General features: G+C 35.5%; 1 protein-coding gene across 1 annotated transcript in view; it reads left to right on the top strand.

The window, feature by feature from the left end:
* Positions 1 to 1,762: 1,762 nt before the first annotated feature.
* LOC149408686 (uncharacterized) overlaps positions 1,763 to 24,875 on the top strand; it is a 66,530-nt gene continuing 43,417 nt past the window's right edge. Inside the window, exons 1-7 of the mRNA XM_089650519.1 lie at positions 1,763 to 1,940; positions 2,051 to 2,423; positions 2,527 to 2,610; positions 2,699 to 2,983; positions 3,077 to 3,537; positions 3,634 to 4,396; positions 4,553 to 5,829. Coding sequence (XP_089506645.1) covers positions 1,825 to 1,940; positions 2,051 to 2,423; positions 2,527 to 2,610; positions 2,699 to 2,983; positions 3,077 to 3,537; positions 3,634 to 4,396; positions 4,553 to 5,829 — 3,359 coding nt within the window. The 5' untranslated portion in view covers positions 1,763 to 1,824. The remainder of the gene's footprint in view (positions 1,941 to 2,050; positions 2,424 to 2,526; positions 2,611 to 2,698; positions 2,984 to 3,076; positions 3,538 to 3,633; positions 4,397 to 4,552; positions 5,830 to 24,875) is intronic.

The following is a 24,875-nucleotide window of genomic DNA, read 5'->3' as shown; positions in this document are numbered from 1 at the left end:
AAAGGATTTTTACAAAAAATTCAACTTTATGGAGATTTTTGACTGAATTCGATTTGTACCTCGATTCATACCACTTTTCCAAAATTTCAGCCCATTTGGTACCATAGAGCAAGAGAAAACTGCTTCGAAAAATCGAACCCAAGTCTGAAACGAGCGTCCATAAAAATCATGATTTTTCTATGAATCTAACTTAAGGGAGATTTTGAGACTGAATTCGATATGTACCATGATCCTCACCACTTTTCCAAAATTTCAGCCCATTTGGTACCATAGAGCCTGAGAAAACTGCTTCCAAAGTTCGAAACCAAGTCTGAAATAAGCGTCCATAAGAATCATGATTTTTCTAAGAATCAAACTTTGTGGAGATTTTGTGACTGATTTCGATTTTTACCACGATTCTTATTGCTATTTCAAAATTTCAGCCCGTTTGTTCCCATAGAGCCTGAAAAAACTGCTTCCAAATTTCGAATCCAAGTCTGAAATGAGCTTCCATACAAATCATGATTTTTTTTTAAATCCCTCTTGATGGAGATTTTGTGACTGAATTCGATTTATACAACGATTCTTACCACTTTTCCAAAATTTCAGCCCATTTGGTTCCTTATAGCCTGAGAAAACTGCTTCCACGGTTCTAACCCAAGTCTAAAATTAGCATCCAATAAAAAAAGGATTTTTACAAAAAATTCAACTTTATGGAGTTTTTTGACTGAATTCGATTTGTACCTCGATTCATACCACTTTTCCAAAATTTCAGCCCATTTGGTACCATAGAGCAAGAGAAAACTGCTTCGAAAAATCGAACCCAAGTCTGAAACGAGCGTCCATAAAAATCATGATTTTTCTATGAATCTAACTTAAGGGAGATTTTAAGACTGAATTCGATATAAACCATGATCATCACAACTTTTCCAAAAGTTCAGCCCATTTGGTACCATAGAGTCCGAAGAAAGTGCTTCCAAAGTTCGAACCTAAGTCTGAAATAAGCGTCCATAAAAATCATGATTTTTCTACGGATCAAACTTTATGGAGTTTTTGTGACTGATTTCGATTTGAAGCATGATGCTTATCACTGTTCCAAAATTTCAGCCCATTTGGTACCATAGAGCCTGAGAAAACTGCTTCCAAAGTTCGAAACCAAGTCTGAAATAAGCGTCCATAAGAATCATGATTTTTCTAAGAATTAAACTTTATGGAGATTTTGTGACTGATTTCGATTTGCAGCATGATTCTTATCACTGTTCCAAAATTTCAGACCATTAAGTACCATAGAGCCAGACAAAACTGCTTCCAAAGTTCGGACCCAAGTCTGAAATAAGCGTCCATAAGAATCATGATTTTTCTAAGAATCAAAATTTATGGAGATTTTGTGACTGATTTCGATTTTTACCACGATTCTTATTGCTATTTCAAAATTTCAGCCCGTTTGTTTCCCATAGAGCCTGAAAAAACTGCTTGCGAATTTCGAACCCAAGTCTGAAATGAGCGTCCATAAAAATCATGATTTTTGAAGTGAAACTTCTTTAGGCGCGTAATGGATTTTCGGGGACGGAGTAAAACCGAGTCAGGATCGACACGAAAATGCGGGTACCCCCACCACCGCTCACCGTTCACTGTCCCTCTCTCACCATATGCGCTTGTTGAGGTGGGGGAGCCGCTCACGAACGTTCTCTCTCTTCTCTTCTTTCCTCTCTCTCAGACACCAGCGAACTGCGCCACGCCAAGCATCAGCTGCTTGGTTAGTATACTGCGTCGTGAGTGTAATACGAGTGAAATACGTAATTGATTGTGGTTCATACGGTTTGGTACAGAATTTCAGTGTTAAAAATGAGTAGTGACGAGATAGAGGTGATGAACACATCAGTGGCACAAGAGGAAATATCCCCTGAGAATCACCAAAGAAGAGGAGAGTCTGATTCACACAGTGATGACATTAACATAAGGTAAATATAACCTATAAGAGTTGATAAATATTTCACAATATAGTAGTATTGTTGGAATAGGATTGTTTAATATATTGGCGAGATTATATTAACAGTGAAATATGATGTAGGAATGTCGTTACAATCAAAGCAATGGCCAACAGGCGGTACAGACAGCGGAAAAAAGAATTAAAGCCTCCCAAACCTCAAGCTAAAACGGCAGCAGAACGTTGTAAAGCATACAGAGACCGTCAAAAACTTCGGCAATCTGCGGTAGCTGAAGCTATAACACCTGCTCCAGTTCCATCAAAAAAACGGAAAATCGTTCCAAATTCTACGTGTACTGCGAATTTATTGAGTCCCAATGATGGTCCAGAATACGTCCTACATGCAGCACAAATACATAACCAACATTCCATGCCAAAACCCGACAATATTCACCAGAATTCAATAAGGCAGCAGCAAAATAAAAATTTGCAAAAAAAAACTAATGCCTCCGAAATTGTAAGTTGATATGCCATGATTACATTGTTCGAATAAATTTATTTATTAATTAACATTGAATTAAATTTGGAAATTTACATTCAATATGTATTAATTTTTCCAGGATTTTGATGAGATACAAGAGGCTCCTGTCCAAGAAGCCATAACTACACAACCGAATGATGATGATGCGAATAATGCCAATATTGTACGTATCAATTTCTGAAAAATTGCATTATAGATGAAAAAATTGATTTCGAATGAGTTTTCCAGTAAATTATATTTTCTGTTAACAGAATGTACACGATGACCATGAACTCCCGAATAGAGAATCACTGAGTGATGTTGATTCCGACATGGATATTGGAGAGCATTTCGATGGGCCACCGATAGAATTTGATAATGACTTTGTGCCTCCCTATAGTGGCTATGTGAATCACAAATTTGCACATAAACAATTTCAAAAAATGTTTGTGGAAAATCCTTTCGGCTATGCTTGTAGCGTTTGCGATCGGCTTTGGTTCGAAAAGGATTTAAAAAAGGCGACATCCGCTGATGAAACGATGCTTAAAAAAATAACGGTATGTTTAAAGCATAATGTGGATATTATCATAATTTTCTTAATGTCGTAACTCTTATCAATGTTTGAAATTAATGGTTAACATATTTTCCAGGCTCTTGCGAACATTGCTGATGCAAAACTATGTACTACATGCAAAAGGAGTATGCAGAATAAGAAAATTCCAACGCTAGCGACCTTCAATGGCTTCAAATATCCGGAAAGACCAGCCTATTTGCCTCAACTCAACCTCATTGCTGAAAGATTAATTTCGCCTAGACTACCATTCATGCAAATACGGCGAATAAGACACGTTAACGGTCAGTTCTGCATAAGTGGCCAGATCATCAATGTTCCTGTCTCGGTAGATAATATGGTGAGCGTTTTGCCAAGACATGTGGATGACGATTTTTGCATCAACGTACACATTAAAAAGAAATTAATCCATAAGTCGAGTTATTTGCAAGGGTTGGTGAAAAAAGGTGAAATTAAAGCTTGGTTACGGTATCTAGTTGATCAACCAATGTATAAATTTTATAAAATATCCATAAATAACTCTTTTCTCGGGAATATTGAGCAAGATATTCAAATAGACTACACGCCTGTACGAGAATCTAGCAATACAACGTTTAACAGTGATGAGAATGTCTCTCCTCAGATGTTTGATCATAGGAATGCTCCTCAAGTGGTTAACATTGAGGAATTGAGCGGACATATCCCAATCGAAGAAAGTCTTGTCGCGCAGCAGCATACTTTGCTCTGGAACGAAGACAAATTCTTACAAATCGCACCGGGTGAAAGAAATGTACCGAAAAGTTTGTTATTCGATAAACACGCAGAAGAACTTTCTTTCCCTTCGATCTACCTCGGACAATTTAGAGAGTTCAACCCAGAGATTAGTGTTACGCCTTTCATGATTGCCACGAGTGAATTACGGCGTTCTGACAGGAGAGGAGTTACGCTTAATAAACTTCTTTACGTTGCGGCAAAAATTATGCGTTTGAGGGTCAGCGAGTCTCTAAAGATTACTTTCAAACACATTGGGACAAATACAAATATAAGTAAAGAGACTATTATGTCTCCGGACTACATTAACAACTGCTTAGATAAGAACTTAGCTTTTTTAAAACCGATTCCAAATTCAGCTGCATATTGGTCTGAGCGCAAGCGGAATCTATTTGCAATGATGCGTCAGTTAGGGAGACCTACAATGTTTTTAACAATGAGTGCAAATGAAATCGGTTGGAAAAAATTGTTACAGACTTTGCATTTCTTGAAAGAACGTGTAAAATTGACAGAAGAGCAACTAGAAAATTTAAATTACTTTGATAAAACAACTTTGATTAATGAAGATGCAGTTAGTTGCGCACTCCATTTCGATAAATTAATTAACGTTATCTTTTCAATTTTACAATCGAAAAAATGTAGTCCATTTGGAAAATATAGAGTCATCAATTTCTTCAAGCGCATCGAATTTCAGCACCGAGGTAGTCCACATGTTCATTCACTTATATGGTTAGACAATGCTCCGAACGATCCACTAGGCGCAGATTACGAGGCTACTGTATCCCTCATAGATACTCTAATGTCAGTCTCTCCAGCTGAAGCTTCAGAAAATATTAGACTTCAAACTCACAAACATACATTTACGTGCTACAAAAATAACCAACCGAATCACTCTCCCACTTGCCGCTTTGATGCACCTTTTATGCCCATGCGTAAAACTGTCATTCTCACACCATTGGAGATAGATCATCCACAAATTCGAGAGCTAAAGAATCGTTATAAATTAATCAGGAAAAATCTAGAAGACATCGATTATGACAGCATTAATCATTTTTATGACTGCAACTTAATTACTTCGGATGAAGAGTACATTAACATTATACGAGCCGGCATAATGAGACCACGAGTATTTGTTAAACGACTTCCTTCGGAAAAATGGTATAATTTCTTCAATCCTTTCTTGTTAAATGTATTAGGATCTAACATGGACTTTCAATATATTATTGAAGAGTATTCGTGCGCACAATACGTTGTAGAATATGTCAACAAAACTAATAGAGGCATCAGCAATTTGCAGCGACAAATTGTAGAGGTTATTGACGAAAATCCGGACTTTGATATCGTTGAGGCACTCAGAAAACTTAGTGTTAACGTGCTCAATAGTGTTGAAATGACAAGTCAAGAGGCCGCTTGGTTTTTATTGCGGTTGCCAATGTCTAAAACGTCAGTAGCAGTCGTTTACATACCAACACTCTGGCCACAAGAGCGTGAACGAATTAGGAAAACAAATAAAGAACTTGAAGAACTTGGTTACGATTGCACTGACATTTGGAAACAAAATTGGTTTGACAAATATGAGAAGAGGCCGGAAGAACTCGAAGACGTAACGTTAGCACAATTTGTTTCGAAATATAATGTAGGTCCCAAAGGAAAAATTTCTGAAAGGAGAATACCACGAATAATTAGGTATAGAAATTACGACATGGGAAAAGACTTGGCAGACTATAAGAGGGAGATGGTTACTTTACACCTCAAGTTTAGAGTTGAAGAAACAGATGTTTTAGCAGACATGCAATTTCTACAATTATTTGAACAGAATGAGGCATTAATAATGGAACGTAGAAAAGAATTCGAGTCAAATTTAGACATTGTTAAAACTATGGAAATATGCGCTCAGTTATGTCGTGAAGAACTTCTTTATGATGACGACCGAAATCAAGTGAATGTCCATCAAGAGCCTGATCCGTATGAACAACTCCTGAATGATCCCCATTCAATTGCCAATCTTGATTTGCGGCAAGCATCATTGAACAAACTTGGTGCAATTGCCAGGAAAAAAGATAACATTATGGAGAATGACAAGTTTAATGATTTAATGAGATTAACAAATGAGAAGCAATTCGAATTGTTACAACACTGTATACATTTAAATCAAACAGAAAACGCATTACCCTTACACTTATTCTTAACCGGGCCAGCAGGATGTGGAAAAACATTCACCATCAAATTATTAATGGAGATTTTCAACCGATTTTCTAATACTGATGGGTATTTAAACGCTTATATTGCTTGCGCATCAACAGGAAAGGCAGCAGTAGCTATTGGGGGCACAACAGTTCATACGGCTTTCAAAATATCACCGGCGAATCGAATTCCACTATCAAATGAACTGAAATTTTTATATCGAACACTTTTCAAGTACGTGAAAGTAATAGTTATCGATGAAGTGAGTATGATTGGTGCTGAGATGTTAGAACGAATAGATTTAAGACTGAGAGAGATAACAGGTCATTATGATTCCTTATTCGGTGGTATGAATATGATCTTTATCGGAGATTTGAGACAATTGCCACCAGTGAGAGCAACTCCTATTTATAAGCAAAAAATACAAAGAATAGGTGGTAATCAGTTATGGAGGAGTATTAAATTTTATGAACTGACAGAGGTTATGAGACAAGAAAATGAATGTTTCTCATCAGCCTTAACGAAAATTGGTAACGGGGAAATTTTGACCAGACAACAACTGGAACTCATTGAATCAAGGTTCGTTACGAATGAGGATGCCCATAATCTTTGTCCCAATGGAGTTAGATTATACTATGATAATTATTCTGCCGATACTTACAATCTTTCTGTATTGAACTCATGTGAGAATAAGAAAGATTCTATCGCTGACGACGAAATAATCGGTTGGGGTAATGATTTTCAAAAAGAACGAGATGCAAGACTCAAACTACATCAACTGTCATCAATTGATACTGGTGGCCTCCCGTACCAAATCGTTTTTGCTTTGAACAAACCATATTTAATCACAACGAATATCGATGTAACAGATGGATTAGCAAATGGAGCAGTCGGTAAATTGGTCTATGTTGAGTTAGATGATCAAAGCCACAAAATTATCAGAGTTTGGCTAATTTTTCCAAAAGGTGTAGGAAGACGGACACGTAGTAAAACAGCTCAATATGCTACTCGACTAGGAATAAGTAATGACGCAACTCCGATAAGTCGTAGGTCAGCGACTTTCCCATTATACAAAACTAAATCACACAGTAAAATCCAAGCAAAGAGAAACCATTTTCCACTTAAGCCAGCATGCGCAATGACTATTCACAAGTCGCAAAGAGGAACGTACGATAGTGTTGTGTATACGTATAGCAAGAAACATTCGCAATCCTTGGTTTATGTAGCTTTATCAAGAGTTACAAGTCCTCAAGGTCTCTATATTGTGCCTGCAGAAAATCAGGTTTTATTCCATCACGGACGACGCGAAGACACATCAGTAGCTCAATTGAGAAGAGAATTTGACAGACTTTCTACGGTTCGTTTAAAAACTCTCGATCTAGTACTGTTAGAAAATATTGAGAAAGGAGATATGACGATATTCTCATTCAATTGTCAAAGTATTAACAAACATGCAACAGATTTACGAGGTAATGTTCTAAAAAATTCGGACATATTGATGCTTTCCGAAACTTGGCTTGACGATGACAGGCATGTTAATGTTGAAAATTTTGATTGCATTGTACAATACAAGAGACCCAGTGTTAGAGCGGGTGGTGTCGGTATATATCAAAATGTAAATAGACTCCAACATGTTGTGGTAAAACAAAATGACGTTCATGCCCGTAACCATGAATTCGTTTCTAGTCATACATCCTCCGTTGGGGATTTGTGTGCTGCAGAATGCTCTCTGGCTAATGGGGAAAAAATTATTATGGTGTCAATTTATATCTCACCAGGTAAATCGATTACTGATATCAAAGATTTTATCCACCATGTGCTTCTGCCATACACAGAGGGTGGTTCGAGGCTATTGAATAAGAATTATCACGAAATTCCTATGATCATTTCGGGAGATTTTAATGTTAATTTTGCGAGGGAAGAATCTGTAGAGTTATTGAACTTTTTCAAAAACACCCTCAATTTGGATATTGTTAATGATAGGAACACTAGCACGACTAGACACGGGACAACAATCGATGCAGTTTTTGCACGATTCATTAAGGATTTAAGTGCTCATGTATATATCTCGCACTTTAGTTACCATAACCCAATTATCACGACATTAGGAAATGATATTCATGAAATTGACAATGAAAATGGCACATGATTGGTAAATTGTCATTGTAATTTCTTTGTAATTTTTAATTGTAATATTGTTATTTATGTAATATTGTATACTTGTGAATAAATTGAAAATTTTTGGAACTATACATTAATCGAACGTCATTCATCTATAAGAAAATATTAGAAAAAGCAAATCCATGCTTCGTCGTTGAATTATTTAACCTCTAATTTTCAAACTAACCTAAGAGAGAAAATAGAGATGATGAAATGAAAATAGAGAGAGAGGAATACTAGAAGTTTCACTTCTGTCTTGCGTAGGCTTGACACACCCACTTTTTTTTTTTAAATCCCTCTTTATGGAGATTTTGTGACTGAATTCGATTTGTACCATGATCCTCACCACTTTTCCAAAAGTTCAGCCCATTTGGTACCATAGAGTCCGAAGAAAGTTCTTCCAAAGTTCGAACCCAAGTCTGAAATAAGCGTCCATAAGAATCATGATTTTTCTAAGAATCAAACTTTATGGAGATTTTGTGACTGATTTCGATTTTTACCACGATTCTTATTGCTATTTCAAAATTTCAGCCCGTTTGTTCCCATAGAGCCTGAAAAAACTGCTTGCGAATTTCGAACCCAAGTCTGAAATGAGCGTCCATAAAAATCATGATTTTTTTTTAAATCCCCCTTATGGAGATTTTGTGACTGAATTCAATTTATACCACGATTCTTACCACTTATCCAAAATTTCAGCCCATTTGGTTCCTTATAGCCTGAGAAAACTGCTTCCACGCTTCTAACCAAAGTCTAAAATTAGCGTCCAATAAAAAAAGGATTTTTACAAAAAATTCAACTTTATGGAGTTTTTTTACTGAATTCGATTTGTACCTCGATTCATACCACTTTTCCAAAATTTCAGCCCATTTGGTACCATAGAGCCTGAGAAAACTGCTTCCAAAGTTCGAAAACAAGTCTGAAATAAGCGTCCATAAGAATCATGATTTTTCTAAGAATCAAACTTTATGGAGATTTTGTGACTGAATTCGATATGTACCATGATCCTCAATACTTTTCCAAAATTTCAGCCCATTTGGTACAATAGAGCCTGAGAAAACTGCTTCCAAAGTTCGAAACCAAGTCTGAAATAAGCGTCCATAAGAATCATGATTTTTCTAAGAATCAAACTTTATGGAGATTTTGTGACTGATTTCGATTTGGAGCATGATTCTTATCACTGTCATCGGGCACAAACGGGCTGAAATTTTGAAATAGCAATAAGAATCGTGGTAAAAATCGAAATCAGTCTTAAAATCTCCATAAAGTCTGAAATAAGCGTCCATAAAAATCATGATTTTTTTAATAATCAATTTTATTGGAGATTTTGTGACTGAATTCGATATGTACCATGATCCTCACCACTTTTCCAAAATTTCAGCCCATTTGGTACCACAGAGCCAGAGAAAACTGCTTCCAAAGTTTGAACCCAAGTCTGAAATGAGCGTCCATAAAAATCATGATTTTTCTAATAATCAAACTTATTGGAGATTTTAAGAATGAATTCGATTTGAACCACGATCCTGACCACTTTTCAAAAATTTCAGCCCATTTGGTACCATAGAGCCTGAGAAAACTGCTTCGAAAAATCGAACCCATGTATGAAATGAGCTCCATAAAAGTCATGATTTTTTTAAGAATCAAATTTAAAGGAGATTATGTGACTGATTTCGATTTGGAGCATGATTCTTATCACTGTTCCAAAATTTCAGACCATTTAGTACCATAGAGCCTGAAAAAACTGCTTCCAAAGTTCGAACCCAAGTCTGAAATAAGCGTCCATAAGAATCATGATTTGTCTAAGAATCAAACTTTATTGAGATTTTGTGACTGATTTCGATTTTTACCACAATTCTTATTGCTATTTCAAAATTTCAGCCGTTTTTTTCCCAGAACCTGAAAAAACTGCTTCCAAAGCTCGAACCCAAGTCTGAAATGAGCGTCCATAAAAATCATGATTTTTCTAATAATCAAACTAATTGGAGATTTTGTGACGGAATTCGATTTATACCACGATTCTTACCACTATTCCAAAATTTCGGCCCATTTGGTACCATAGAGCCTGAGAAAACTTCTTCCACGGTTCTAACCCAAGCCTAAAATTAAAGACCAATAAAAAAAGGATTTTTACAAAAAATTCAACTTTATGGAGTTTTTTGACTGAATTCGATTTGTACCTCGATTCATACCACTTTTCCAAAATTTCAGCCCGTTTGTTCCCATAGAGCCTGAAAAAACTGCTTCAAAAGTTCGAACCCAAGTCTGAAATGAGCGTCCATAAAAATCATGATTTCTACGGATCAAACTTTATGGAGTTTTTGTGACTGATTTCGATTTGAAGCATGATGCTTATCACTGTTCCAAAATTTCAGCCCATTTGGTACCATAGAGCCTGAGAAAACTGCTTCCAAAGTTCGAAACCAAGTCTGAAATAAGCGTCCATAAGAATCATGATTTTTCTAAGAATCAAACTTTATGGAGATTTTGTGACTGATTTCGATTTGCAGCATGATTCTTATCACTGTTCCAAAATTTCAGACCATTAAGTACCATAGAGCCAGACAAAACTGCTTCCAAAGTTCGGACCCAAGTCTGAAATAAGCGTCCATAAGAATCATGATTTTTCTAAGAATCAAACTTTATGGAGATTTTGTGACTGATTTTGATTTTTACCACGATTCTTATTGCTATTTCAAAATTTCAGCCCGTTTGTTCCCATAGAGCCTGAAAAAACTGCTTTCAAAGTTCGAACCCAAGTCTGAAATGAGCGTCCATAAAAATCATGATTTTTTTTTAAATCCCTCTTTATGGAGATTTTGTGACTGAATTCGATTTGTACCATGATCCTCACCACTTTTCCAAAAGTTCAGCCCATTTGGTACCATAGAGTCCGAAGAAAGTTCTTCCAAAGTTCGAACCCAAGTCTGAAATAAGCGTCCATAAGAATCATGATTTTTCTAAGAATCAAACTTTATGGAGATTTTGTGACTGATTTCGATTTTTACCACGATTCTTATTGCTATTTCAAAATTTCAGCCCGTTTGTTCCCATAGAGCCTGAAAAAACTGCTTGCGAATTTCGAACCCAAGTCTGAAATGAGCGTCCATAAAAATCATGATTTTTATTTAAATCCCCCTTATGGAGATTTTGTGACTGAATTCAATTTATACCACGATTCTTACCACTTATCCAAAATTTCAGCCCATTTGGTTCCTTATAGCCTGAGAAAGCTGCTTCCACGCTTCTAACCAAAGTCTAAAATTAGCGTCCAATAAAAAAAGGATTTTTTCAAAAATTCAACTTTTAGGAGTTTTTTGACTGAATTCGATTTGTACCATGATCCTCACAACTTTTCCAAAAGTTCAGCCCATTTTACCAAATGGTACCCCATAGAGTCCGAAGAAAGTGCTTCCAAAGTTCGAACCTAAGTCTGAAATAAGCGTCCATAAAAATCATGATTTTTCTACGGATCAAACTTTATGGAGTTTTTGTGACTGATTTCGATTTGAAGCATGATGCTTATCACTGTTCCAAAATTTCAGCCCATTTGGTACCATAGAGCCTGAGAAAACTGCTTCCAAAGTTCGAAACCAAGTCTGAAATAACCGTCCATAAGAATCATGATTTTTCTAAGAATCAAACTTTATGGAGATTTTGTGACTGATTTCGATTTGCAGCATGATTCTTATCACTGTTCCAAAATTTCAGACCATTAAGTACCATAGAGCCAGACAAAACTGCTTCCAAAGTTCGGACCCAAGTCTGAAATAAGCGTCCATAAGAATCATGATTTTTCTAAGAATCAAACTTTATGGAGATTTTGTGACTGATTACGATTTTTACCACGATTCTTATTGCTATTTCAAAATTTCAGCCCGTTTGTTCCCATAGAGCCTGAAAAAACTGCTTGCGAATTTCGAACCCAAGTCTGAAATGAGCGTCCATAAAAATCATGATTTTTTTTTAAATCCCTCTTTATGGAGATTTTGTGACTGAATTCGATTTGTACCATGATCCTCACCACTTTTCCAAAAGTTCAGCCCATTTGGTACCATAGAGTCCGAAGAAAGTTCTTCCAAAGTTCGAACCCAAGTCTGAAATAAGCGTCCATAAGAATCATGATTTTTCTAAGAATCAAACTTTATGGAGATTTTGTGACTGATTTCGATTTTTACCACGATTCTTATTGCTATTTCAAAATTTCAGCCCGTTTGTTCCCATAGAGCCTGAAAAAACTGCTTGCGAATTTCGAACCCAAGTCTGAAATGAGCGTCCATAAAAATCATGATTTTTATTTAAATCCCCCTTATGGAGATTTTGTGACTGAATTCAATTTATACCACGATTCTTACCACTTATCCAAAATTTCAGCCCATTTGGTTCCTTATAGCCTGAGAAAACTGCTTCCACGCTTCTAACCAAAGTCTAAAATTAGCGTCCAATAAAAAAAGGATTTTTACAAAAAATTCAACTTTATGGAGTTTTTTTTACTGAATTCGATTTGTACCTCGATTCATACCACTTTTCCAAAATTTCAGCCCATTTGGTACCATAGAGCCTGAGAAAACTGCTTCCAAAGTTCGAAAACAAGTCTGAAATAAGCGTCCATAAGAATCATGATTTTTCTAAGAATCAAACTTTATGGAGATTTTGTGACTGATTTCGATTTGGAGCAAGATTCTTATCACTGTTCCAAAATTTCAGACCATTTAGTACCATAGAGCCAGACAAAACTGCTTCCAAAGTTCGGACCCAAGTCTGAAATAAGCGTCCATAAGAATCATGATTTTTCTAAGAATCAAACTTTATGGAGATTTTGTGACTGATTACGATTTTTACCACGATTCTTATTGCTATTTCAAAATTTCAGCCCGTTCGTTCCCATAGAGCCTGAAAAAACTGCTTCCAAATAACGATCCCAAGTCTGAAATGAGCGTCCATAAAAATCATGATTTTTTTTTAAATCCCTCTTGATGGAGATTTTGTGACTGAATTCGATTTATACCACGATTCTTACCACTTTTCCAAAATTTCAGCCCATTTGGTTCCTTATAGCCTGAGAAAACTGCTTCCACGGTTCTAACCCAAGTCTAAAATAAGCGTCCAATAAAAAAAGGATTTTTACAAAAAATTCAACTTTATGGAGATTTTTGACTGAATTCGATTTGTACCTCGATTCATACCACTTTTCCAAAATTTCAGCCCATTTGGTACCATAGAGCAAGAGAAAACTGCTTCGAAAAATCGAACCCAAGTCTGAAACGAGCGTCCATAAAAATCATGATTTTTCTATGAATCTAACTTAAGGGAGATTTTGAGACTGAATTCGATATGTACCATGATCCTCACCACTTTTCCAAAATTTCAGCCCATTTGGTACCATAGAGCCTGAGAAAACTGCTTCCAAAGTTCGAAACCAAGTCTGAAATAAGCGTCCATAAGAATCATGATATTTCTAAGAATCAAACTTTGTGGAAATTTTGTGACTGATTTCGATTTTTACCACGATTCTTATTGCTATTTCAAAATTTCAGCCCGTTTGTTCCCATAGAGCCTGAAAAAACTGCTTCCAAATTTCGAATCCAAGTCTGAAATGAGCGTCCATAAAAATCATGATTTTTTTTTAAATCCCTCTTGATGGAGATTTTGTGACTGAATTCGATTTATACAACGATTCTTACCACTTTTCCAAAATTTCAGCCAATTTGGTTCCTTATAGCCTGAGAAAACTGCTTCCACGGTTCTAACCCAAGTCTAAAATTAGCGTCCAATAAAAAAACGATTTTTACAAAAAATTCAACTTTATGGAGTTTTTTGACTGAATTCGATTTGTACCTCGATTCATACCACTTTTCCAAAATTTCAGCCCATTTGGTACCATAGAGCAAGAGAAAACTGCTTCGAAAAATCGAACCCAAGTCTGAAACGAGCGTCCATAAAAATCATGATTTTTCTATGAATCTAACTTAAGGGAGATTTTAAGACTGAATTCGATATGTACCATGATCCTCACAACTTTTCCAAAAGTTCAGCCCATTTGGTACCATAGAGTCCGAAGAAAGTGCTTCCAAAGTTCGAACCTAAGTCTGAAATAAGCGTCCATAAAAATCATGATTTTTCTACGGATCAAACTTTATGGAGTTTTTGTGACTGATTTCGATTTGAAGCATGATGCTTATCAGTGTTCCAAAATTTCAGCCCATTTGGTACCATAGAGCCTGAGAAAACTAATTCCAAAGTTCGAAACCAAGTCTGAAATAAGCGTCCATAAGAATCATGATTTTTCTAAGAATCAAACTTTATGGAGATTTTGTGACTGATTTCGATTTGCAGCATGATTCTTATCACTGTTCCAAAATTTCAGACCATTAAGTACCATAGAGCCAGACAAAACTGCTTCCAAAGTTCGGACCCAAGTCTGAAATAAGCGTCCATAAGAATCATGATTTTTCTAAGAATCAAACTTTATGGAGATTTTAAGACTGATTTCGATTTTGACCACGATTCTTATTGCTTTTTCAAAATTTCAGCCCGTTTGTTCCCATAGAGCCTGAAGAAACTGCTTTCAAAGTTCGAACCCAAGTCTGAAATTAGCGTCCATAAAAATCATGATTTTTTTAAAAATCCCTTTTAATGGAGATTTTGTGACTGAATTCGATTTATACCACGATTCCTAACACTTTTCCAAAATTTCAGCCCATTCTGTACCAAAAAGCCAAAGAAAACTGAATCAAAAGTTCGAACCCAAGTCTGAAATGAGCGTCTAAATAAATAATGATTTTTCAAAGAATCAAACTTTATGGAAATTTTGTGACTGAATTCGATTTATACCACGATTCTTACCACTATTCCAAAATTTCAGACCATTTGGTACCATAGAGCCAGAGAAAACTGCTTCCAAAAATCGAACCCAAGACTGAAAGGAGCGTCCATAAGAATCTCTATTTTTCTAAGAATCAAACTTTATGGAAATTTTGTGACTGAACGCAATTTATACCACGATTCTTACCATTTTTCCAAAATTTAAGCCCATTTTGTACCATAGAGCCTGAGAAAACTGCTTCGAAAAATCGAACCCAAGTCTGAAATGAGCGTCCATAAAAATAATAATTTTAAAAAAAAATCCCTTTTGATGAAGATTTTGTGACGGAATTCGATTTGTACCACGATTCTTACCACTTTTCCAAAATTTCAGCCCATTTGGTACCACAAAGCCAGAGAAAACTGCTTCCAAAGTTCGAACCCAAGTCTGAAATGAGCGTCCATAAAAATCATGATTTTTCTAATAATCAAACTTATTGGAGATTTTGTGACGGAATTCGATTTTTACCACGATTCTTACCACTTTTCCAAAATTTCAGCCCATTTGGTACCACAGAGCCAGAGAAAACTGCTTCCAAAGTTCGAACCCAAGTCTGAAATGAGCGTCCATAAAAATCATGATTTTTCTAATAATCAAACTTATTGGAGATTTTAAGACTGAATTCGATATGTACCATGATCCTCACAACTTTTCCAAAAGTTCAGCCCATTTGGTACCATAGAGTCCGAAGAAAGTGCTTCCAAAGTTCGAACCTAAGTCTGAAATAAGCGTCCATAAAAATCATGATTTTTCTACGGATCAAACTTTATGGAGTTTTTGTGACTGATTTCGATTTGAAGCATGATGCTTATCACTTTTCCAAAATTTCAGCCCATTTGGTACCATAGAGCCTGAGAAAACTAATTCCAAAGTTCGAAACCAAGTCTGAAATAAGCGTCCATAAGAATCATGATTTTTCTAAGAATCAAACTTTATGGAGATTTTGTGACTGATTTCGATTTGCAGCATGATTCTTATCACTGTTCCAAAATTTCAGACCATTAAGTACCATAGAGCCAGACAAAACTGCTTCCAAAGTTCGGACCCAAGTCTGAAATAAGCGTCCATAAGAATCATGATTTTTCTAAGAATCAAACTTTATGGAGATTTTAAGACTGATTTCGATTTTGACCACGATTCTTATTGCTTTTTCAAAATTTCAGCCCGTTCGTTCCCATAGAGCCTGAAAAAACTGCTTCCAAATAACGAACCCAAGTCTGAAATGAGCGTCCATAAAAATCATGATTTTTTTTTAAATCCCTCTTGATGGAGATTTTGTGACTGAATTCGATTTATACCACGATTCTTACCACTTTTCCAAAATTTCAGCCCATTTGGTTCCTTATAGCCTGAGAAAACTGCTTCCACGGTTCTAACCCAAGTCTAAAATAAGCGTCCAATAAAAAAAGGATTTTTACAAAAAATTCAACTTTATGGAGATTTTTGACTGAATTCGATTTGTACCTCGATTCATACCACTTTTCCAAAATTTCAGCCCATTTGGTACCATAGAGCAAGAGAAAACTGCTTCGAAAAATCGAACCCAAGTCTGAAACGAGCGTCCATAAAAATCATGATTTTTCTATGAATCTAACTTAAGGGAGATTTTGAGACTGAATTCGATATGTACCATGATCCTCACCACTTTTCCAAAATTTCAGCCCATTTGGTACCATAGAGCCTGAGAAAACTGCTTCCAAAGTTCGAAACCAAGTCTGAAATAAGCGTCCATAAGAATCATGATATTTCTAAGAATCAAACTTTGTGGAAATTTTGTGACTGATTTCGATTTTTACCACGATTCTTATTGCTATTTCAAAATTTCAGCCCGTTTGTTCCCATAGAGCCTGAAAAAACTGCTTCCAAATTTCGAATCCAAGTCTGAAATGAGCGTCCATAAAAATCATGATTTTTTTTTAAATCCCTCTTAATGGAGATTTTGTGACTGAATTCGATTTATACAACGATTCTTACCACTTTTCCAAAATTTCATCCAATTTGGTTCCTTATAGCCTGAGAAAACTGCTTCCACGGTTCTAACCCAAGTCTAAAATTAGCGTCCAATAAAAAAACGATTTTTACAAAAAATTCAACTTTATGGAGTTTTTTGACTGAATTCGATTTGTACCTCGATTCATACCACTTTTCCAAAATTTCAGCCCATTTGGTACCATAGAGCAAGAGAAAACTGCTTCGAAAAATCGAACCCAAGTCTGAAACGAGCGTCCATAAAAATCATGATTTTTCTATGAATCTAACTTAAGGGAGATTTTAAGACTGAATTCGATATGTACCATGATCCTCACAATTTTTCCAAAAGTTCAGCCCATTCGGTACCATAGAGTCCGAAGAAAGTGCTTCCAAAGTTCGAACCTAAGTCTGAAATAAGCGTCCATAAAAATCATGATTTTTCTACGGATCAAACTTTATGGAGTTTTTGTGACTGATTTCGATTTGAAGCATGATGCTTATCACTGTTCCAAAATTTCAGCCCATTTGGTACCATAGAGCCTGAGAAAACTAATTCCAAAGTTCGAAACCAAGTCTGAAATAAGCGTCCATAAGAATCATGATTTTTCTAAGAATCAAACTTTATGGAGATTTTGTGACTGATTTCGATTTGCAGCATGATTCTTATCACTGTTCCAAAATTTCAGACCATTAAGTACCATAGAGCCAGACAAAACTGCTTCCAAAGTTCGGACCCAAGTCTGAAATAAGCGTCCATAAGAATCATGATTTTTCTAAGAATCAAACTTTATGGAGATTTTGTGACTGATTTCGATTTTTTCCACGATTCTTATTGCTATTTCAAAATTTCAGCCCGTTTGTTCCCATAGAGCCTGAAAAAACTGCTTCAAAAGTTCGAACCCAAGTCTGAAATGAGCGTCCATAAAAATCATGATTTTTTTTTAAATCCCTCTTTATGGAGATTTTGTGACTGAATTCGATTTGTACCATGATCCTCACCACTTTTCCAAAAATTCAGCCCATTTGGTACCATAGAGTCCGAAGAAAGTTCTTCCAAAGTTCGAACCCAAGTCTGAAATAAGCGTCCATAAGAATCATGATTTTTCTAAGAATCAAACTTTATGGAGATTTTGTGACTGATTTCGATTTTTACCACGATTCTTATTGCTATTTCAAAATTTCAGCCCGTTTGTTCCCATAGAGCCTGAAAAAACTGCTTGCGAATTTCGAACCCAAGTCTGAAATGAGCGTCCATAAAAATCATGATTTTTTTTTAAATCCCCCTTTATTGAGATTTTGTGACTGAATTCAATTTATACCACGATTCTTACCACTTATCCAAAATTTCAGCCCATTTGGTTCCTTATAGCCTGAGAAAACTGCTTCCACGCTTCTAACCAAAGTCTAAAATTAGCGTCCAATAAAAAAAGGATTTTTACAAAAAATTTAACTTTATTGAGTTTTTTGACTGAATTCGATTTGTACCTCGATTCATACCACTTTTCCAAAATTTCAGCCCATTTGGTACCATAGAGCAAGAGAAAACTGCTTCGAAAAATCGAACCCAAGTCTGAAACGAGCGTCCATAAAAATCATGATTTTTCTATGAATCTAACTTAAGGGAGATTTTAAGACTGAATTCGATATGTACCATGATCCTCACAACTTTTCCAAAAGTTCAGCCCATTTGGTACCATAGAGTCCGAAGAAAGTGCTTCCAAAGTTCGAACCTAAGTCTGAAATAAGCGTCCATAAAAATCATGATTTTTCTACGGATCAAACTTTATGGAGTTTTTGTGACTGATTTCGATTTGAAGCATGATGCTTATCACTGTTCCAAAATTTCAGCCCATTTGGTACCATAGAGCCTGAGAAAACTGCTTCCAAAGTTCGAAACCAAGTCTGAAATAAGCGTCCATAAGAATCATGATTTTTCTAAGAATCAAACTTTAGGGAGATTTTGTGACTGATTTCGATTTGCAGCATGATTCTTATCACTGTTCCAAAATTTCAGACCATTAAGTACCATAGAGCCAGACAAAACTGCTTCCAAAGTTCGGACCCAAGTCTGAAATAAGCGTCCATAAGAATCATGATTTTTCTAAGAATCAAACTTTATGGAGATTTTGTGACTGATTTCGATTTTTTCCACGATTCTTATTGCTATTTCAAAATTTCAGCCCGTTTGTTCCCATAGAGCCTGAAAAAACTGCTTCAAAAGTTCGAACCCAAGTCTGAAATGAGCGTCCATAAAAATCATGATTTTTTTTTAAATCCCTCTTTATGGAGATTTTGTGACTGAATTCGATTTGTACCATGATCCTCACCACTTTTCCAAAAGTTCAGCCCATTTGGTACCATAGAGTCCGAAGAAAGTTCTTCCAAAGTTCGAACCCAAGTCTGAAATAAGCGTCCATAAGAATCATGATTTTTCTAAGAATCAAACTTTATGGAGATTTTGTGACTGATTTCGATTTTTACCACGATTCTTATTGCTATTTCAAAATTTCAGCCCGTTTGTTCCCATAGAGCCTGAAAAAACTGCTTGCGAATTTCGAACCCAAGTCTGAAATGAGCGTCCATAAAAATCATGATTTTTTTTTAAATCCCCCTTTATTGAGATTTTGTGACTGAATTCAATTTATACCACGATTCTTACCACTTATCCAAAATTTCAGCCCATTTGGTTCCTTATAGCCTGAGAAAACTGCTTCCACGCTTCTAACCAAAGTCTAAAATTAGCGTCCAATAAAAAAAGGATTTTTACAAAAAATTTAACTTTATGGAGTTTTTTTACTGAATTCGATTTGTACCTCGATTCATACCACTTTTCCAAAATTTCAGCCCATTTGGTACCATAGAGCCTGAGAAAACTGCTTCCAAAGTTCGAAAACAAGTCTGAAATAAGCGTCCATAAGAATCATGATTTTTCTAAGAATCAAACTTTATGGAGATTTTGTGACTGATTTCGATTTGGAGCAAGATTCTTATCACTGTTCCAAAATTTCAGACCATTTAGTACCATAGAGCCAGACAAAACTGCTTCCAAAGTTCGGACCCAAGTCTGAAATAAGCGTCCATAAGAATCATGATTTTTCTAAGAATCAAACTTTATGGAGATTTTGTGACTGATTTCGATTTTTTCCACGATTCTTATTGCTATTTCAAAATTTCAGCCCGTTTGTTCCCATAGAGCCTGAAAAAACTGCTTCAAAAGTTCGAACCCAAGTCTGAAATGAGCGTCCATAAAAATCATGATTTTTTTTTAAATCCCTCTTTATGGAGATTTTGTGACTGAATTCGATTTGTACCATGATCCTCACCACTTTTCCAAAAGTTCAGCCCATTTGGTACCATAGAGTCCGAAGAAAGTTCTTCCAAAGTTCGAACCCAAGTCTGAAATAAGCGTCCATAAGAATCATGATTTTTCTAAGAATCAAACTTTATGGAGATTTTGTGACTGATTTCGATTTTTACCACGATTCTTATTGCTATTTCAAAATTTCAGCCCGTTTGTTCCCATAGAGCCTGAAAAAACTGCTTGCGAATTTCGAACCCAAGTCTGAAATGAGCGTCCATAAAAATCATGATTTTTTTTTAAATCCCCCTTTATTGAGATTTTGTGACTGAATTCGATTTAAACCACGATTCCTTACACTTTTCCAAAATTTCAGCCCATTCTGTACCAAAAAGCCAAAGAAAACTGAATCAAAAGTTCGAACCCAAGTTCAGAAATTTAATGAGCGTCCAAATAATAAATGATTTTTCTAAGAGTCAAAATTTATGGAAATTTTGTGACTGAATTCGATTTATACCACGATTTTTATCATTATTCCAAAATTTCAGCCCATTTTGTACCATAGAGCCTGAGAAAACTGCTTCGAAAAATCGAACCCATGTATGAAATGAGCTCCATAAAAGTATGATTTTTTTTTAAATTAAATTTTATGGAGATTATGTGACTGATTTCGATTTGGAGCATGATTCTTATCACTGTTCCAAAATTTCAGCCCATTTGGTACCATAGAGCCTGAGAAAACTGCTTCCAAAGTTCGAAACCAAGTCTGAAATAAGCGTCCATAAGAATCATGATTTTTCTAAGAATCAAACTTTATGGAGATTTTTTGACTGATTTCGATTTGGAGCATGATTCTTATCACTGTTCCAAAATTTCAGACCATTTAGTACCATAGAGCCAGACAAAACTGCTTCCAAAGTTCGGACCCAAGTCTGAAATAAGCGTCCATAAGAATCATGATTTTTCTAAGAATCAAATTTTATGGAGATTTTAAGACTGATTTCGATTTTTACCACGATTCTTATTGCTATTTCGAAATTTCAGCCCGTTTTTTCCCATAGAGCCTGAAAAAACTGCTTTCAAAGTTCGAACCCAAGTCTGAAATGAGCGTCCATAAAAATCATGATTTTTCTAATAATCAAACTTATTGGAGATTTTGTGACGGAATTCGATTTATACCACGATTCTTACCACTATTCCAAAATTTCGGCCCATTTGGTACCATAGAGCCTGAGAAAACTTCTTCCACGGTTCTAACCCAAGCCTAAAATTAGCGTCCAATAAAAAAACAGGATTTTTTCAAAAATTCAACTTTGAGGAGTTTTTTGACTGAATTCGATTTGTACCACGATTCTTTCCTCTTTTCCAAAATTTCAGCCCATTTGGTACCATAGACCTTGAGAAAACTGCTTCCAAAGTTCGAACCCAAGTCTGAAATAAGCGTCCATAAGAATCATGATTTTTTTAAAAATCAAACTTTATGGAGATTTTGTGACTGATTTCGATTTGAAGCATGATGCTTATCACTAATCCAAAATTTCAGCCCATATGGTACCATAGAGCCTGAGAAAACTGCTTCCAAAGTTCGAAACCAAGTCTGAAATAAGCGTCCATAAGAATCATGATTTTTCTAAGAATCAACCTTTATGGAGATTTTGTGACTGATTTCGATTTGCAGCATGATTCTTATCACTGTTCCAAAATTTCAGACCATTAAGTACCATAGAGCCAGACAAAACTGCTTCCAAAGTTCGGACCCAAGTCTGAAATAAGCGTCCATAAGAATCATGATTTTTCTAAGAATCAAACTTTATGGAGATTTTAAGACTGATTTCGATTTTGACCACGATTCTTATTGCTTTTTCAAAATTTCAGCCCGTTTGTTCCCATAGAGCCTGAAAAAACTGCTTTCAAAGTTCGAACCCAAGTCTGAAATTAGCGTTCATAAAAATCATGATTTTTTTAAAAATCCCTCTTTATGGAGATTTTGTGACTGAATTCGATTTATACCACGATTCCTAACACTTTTCGGAAATTTCAGCCCATTCTGTACCAAAAAGCCAAAGAAAACTGAATCAAAAGTTCGAACCCAAGTCTGAAATGAGCGTCTAAATAAATAATGATTTTTCTAAGAATCAATTTTTATGGAAATTTTGTGACTGAATTCGATTTATACCACGATTCTTACCACTATTCCAAAATTTCAGACCATTTGGTACCATAGAGCCAGAGAAAACTGCTTCCAAAAATCGAACCCAAGACTGAAAGGAGCGTCCATAAGAATCTCTATTTTTCTAAGAATCAAACTTTATGGAAATTTTGTGACTGAACGCAATTTATACCACGATTCTTACCACTTTTCCAAAATTTAAGCCCATTTTATATAGAGCCTGAGAAAACTGCTTCGAAAAATCGAACCCAAGTCTGAAATGAGCGTCCATAAAAATAATAATTTTAAAAAAAAATCCCTTTCGATGAAGATTTTGTGACGGAATTCGATTTGTACCACGATTCTTACCACTTTTCCAAAATTTCAGCCCATTTGGTACCACAAAGCCAGAGAAAACTGCTTCCAAAATTCGAACCCAAGTCTGAAATGAGCGTCCATAAAAATCATGATTTTTCTAATAATCAAACTTATTGAAGATTTTGTGACGGAATTTGATTTTTACCACGATTCTTACCACTTTTCCAAAATTTCAGCCCATTTGGTACCACAGAGCCAGAGAAAACTGCTTCCAAAGTTCGAACCCAAGTCTGAAATGAGCGTCCATAAAAATCATGATTTTTCTAATAATCAAACTTATTGGAGATTTTAAGACTGAATTCGATATGTACCATGATCCTCACCACTTTTCCAAAAGTTTAGCCCATTTGGTACCATAGAGTCCGAAGAAAGTGCTTCCAAAGTTCGAACCCAAGTCTGAAATAAGCGTCCATAAAAATCATGATTTTTCTACGGATCAAACTTTATGGAGTTTTTGTGACTGATTTCGATTTGAAGCATGATGCTTATCACTGTTCCAAAATTTCAGCCCATTTGGTACCATAGAGCCTGAGAAAACTGCTTCCAAAGTTCGAAACCAAGTCTGAAATAAGCGTCCATAAGAATCATGATTTTTCTAAGAATCAAACTTTATGGAGATTTTGTGACTGATTTCGATTTTTACCACGATTCTTATTGCTATTCAAAATTTCAGCCCGTTTGTTCCCATAGAGCCTGAAAAAACTGCTTCTGAATTTCGAACCCAAGTCTGAAATGAGCGTCCATAAAAATCATGATTTTTTTTTAAATCCCTCTTTATGGAGATTTTGTGACTGAATTCGATTTAAACCACGATTCCTTACACTTTTCCAAAATTTCAGCCCATTCCGTACCAAAAAGCCAAAGAAAACTGAATCAAAAGTTCGAACCCAAGTTCAGAAATTTAATGAGCGTCCAAATAATAAATGATTTTTCTAAGAGTCAAAATTTATGGAAATTTTGTGACTGAATTCGATTTATACCACGATTCTTACCATTATTCCAAAATTTCAGCCCATTTTGTACCATAGAGCCTGAGAAAACTGCTTCGAAAAATCGAACCCATGTATGAAATGAGCTCCATAAAAGTATGATTTTTTTTTAAATTAAATTTTATGGAGATTATGTGACTGATTTCGATTTGGAGCATGATTCTTATCACTGTTCCAAAATTTCAGCCCATTTGGTACCATAGAGCCTGAGAAAACTGCTTCCAAAGTTCGAAACCAAGTCTGAAATAAGCGTCCATAAGAATCATGATTTTTCTAAGAATCAAACTTTATGGAGATTTTTTGACTGATTTCGATTTGGAGCATGATTCTTATCACTGTTCCAAAATTTCAGACCATTTAGTACCATAGAGCCAGACAAAACTGCTTCCAAAGTTCGGACCCAAGTCTGAAATAAGCGTCCATAAGAATCACGATTTTTCTAAGAATCAAATTTTATGGAGATTTTAAGACTGATTTCGATTTTTACCACGATTCTTATTGCTATTTCGAAATTTCAGCCCGTTTTTTCCCATAGAGCCTGAAAAAACTGCTTTCAAAGTTCGAACCCAAGTCTGAAATGAGCGTCCATAAAAATCATGATTTTTCTAATAATCAAACTTATTGGAGATTTTGTGACGGAATTCGATTTATACCACGATTCTTACCACTATTCCAAAATTTCGGCCCATTTGGTACCATAGAGCCTGAGAAAACTTCTTCCACGGTTCTAACCCAAGCCTAAAATTAGCGTCCAATAAAAAAACAGGATTTTTTCAAAAATTCAACTTTTAGGAGTTTTTTGACTGAATTCGATTTGTACCACGATTCTTTCCTCTTTTCCAAAATTTCAGCCCATTTGGTACCATAGACCTTGAGAAAACTGCTTCCAAAGTTCGAACCCAAGTCTGAAATAAGCGTCCATAAGAATCATGATTTTTTTAAAAATCAAACTTTATGGAGATTTTGTGACTGATTTCGATTTTTACCACGATTGCTACCACTTTTCCAAAATTTCAGCCCATTTGGTACCACAGAGCCAGAGAAAACTGCTTCCAAAGTTCGAACCCAAGTCTGAAATGAGCGTCCATAAAAATCATGATTTTTCTAATAATACTTAATACTTATTTATTGTTATTAAGT

The sequence above is a fragment of the Hesperophylax consimilis genome, unplaced genomic scaffold (genome assembly GCF_061612785.1).
Source record: "Hesperophylax consimilis isolate HC1 unplaced genomic scaffold, BYU_Hcon_1.0 scaffold_113, whole genome shotgun sequence".
Taxonomy (NCBI): domain Eukaryota; kingdom Metazoa; phylum Arthropoda; class Insecta; order Trichoptera; family Limnephilidae; genus Hesperophylax; species Hesperophylax consimilis.
The sequence above is the reverse complement of the archived record's forward strand: the minus strand, read 5'-3'. Positions and strand labels throughout refer to the sequence as shown.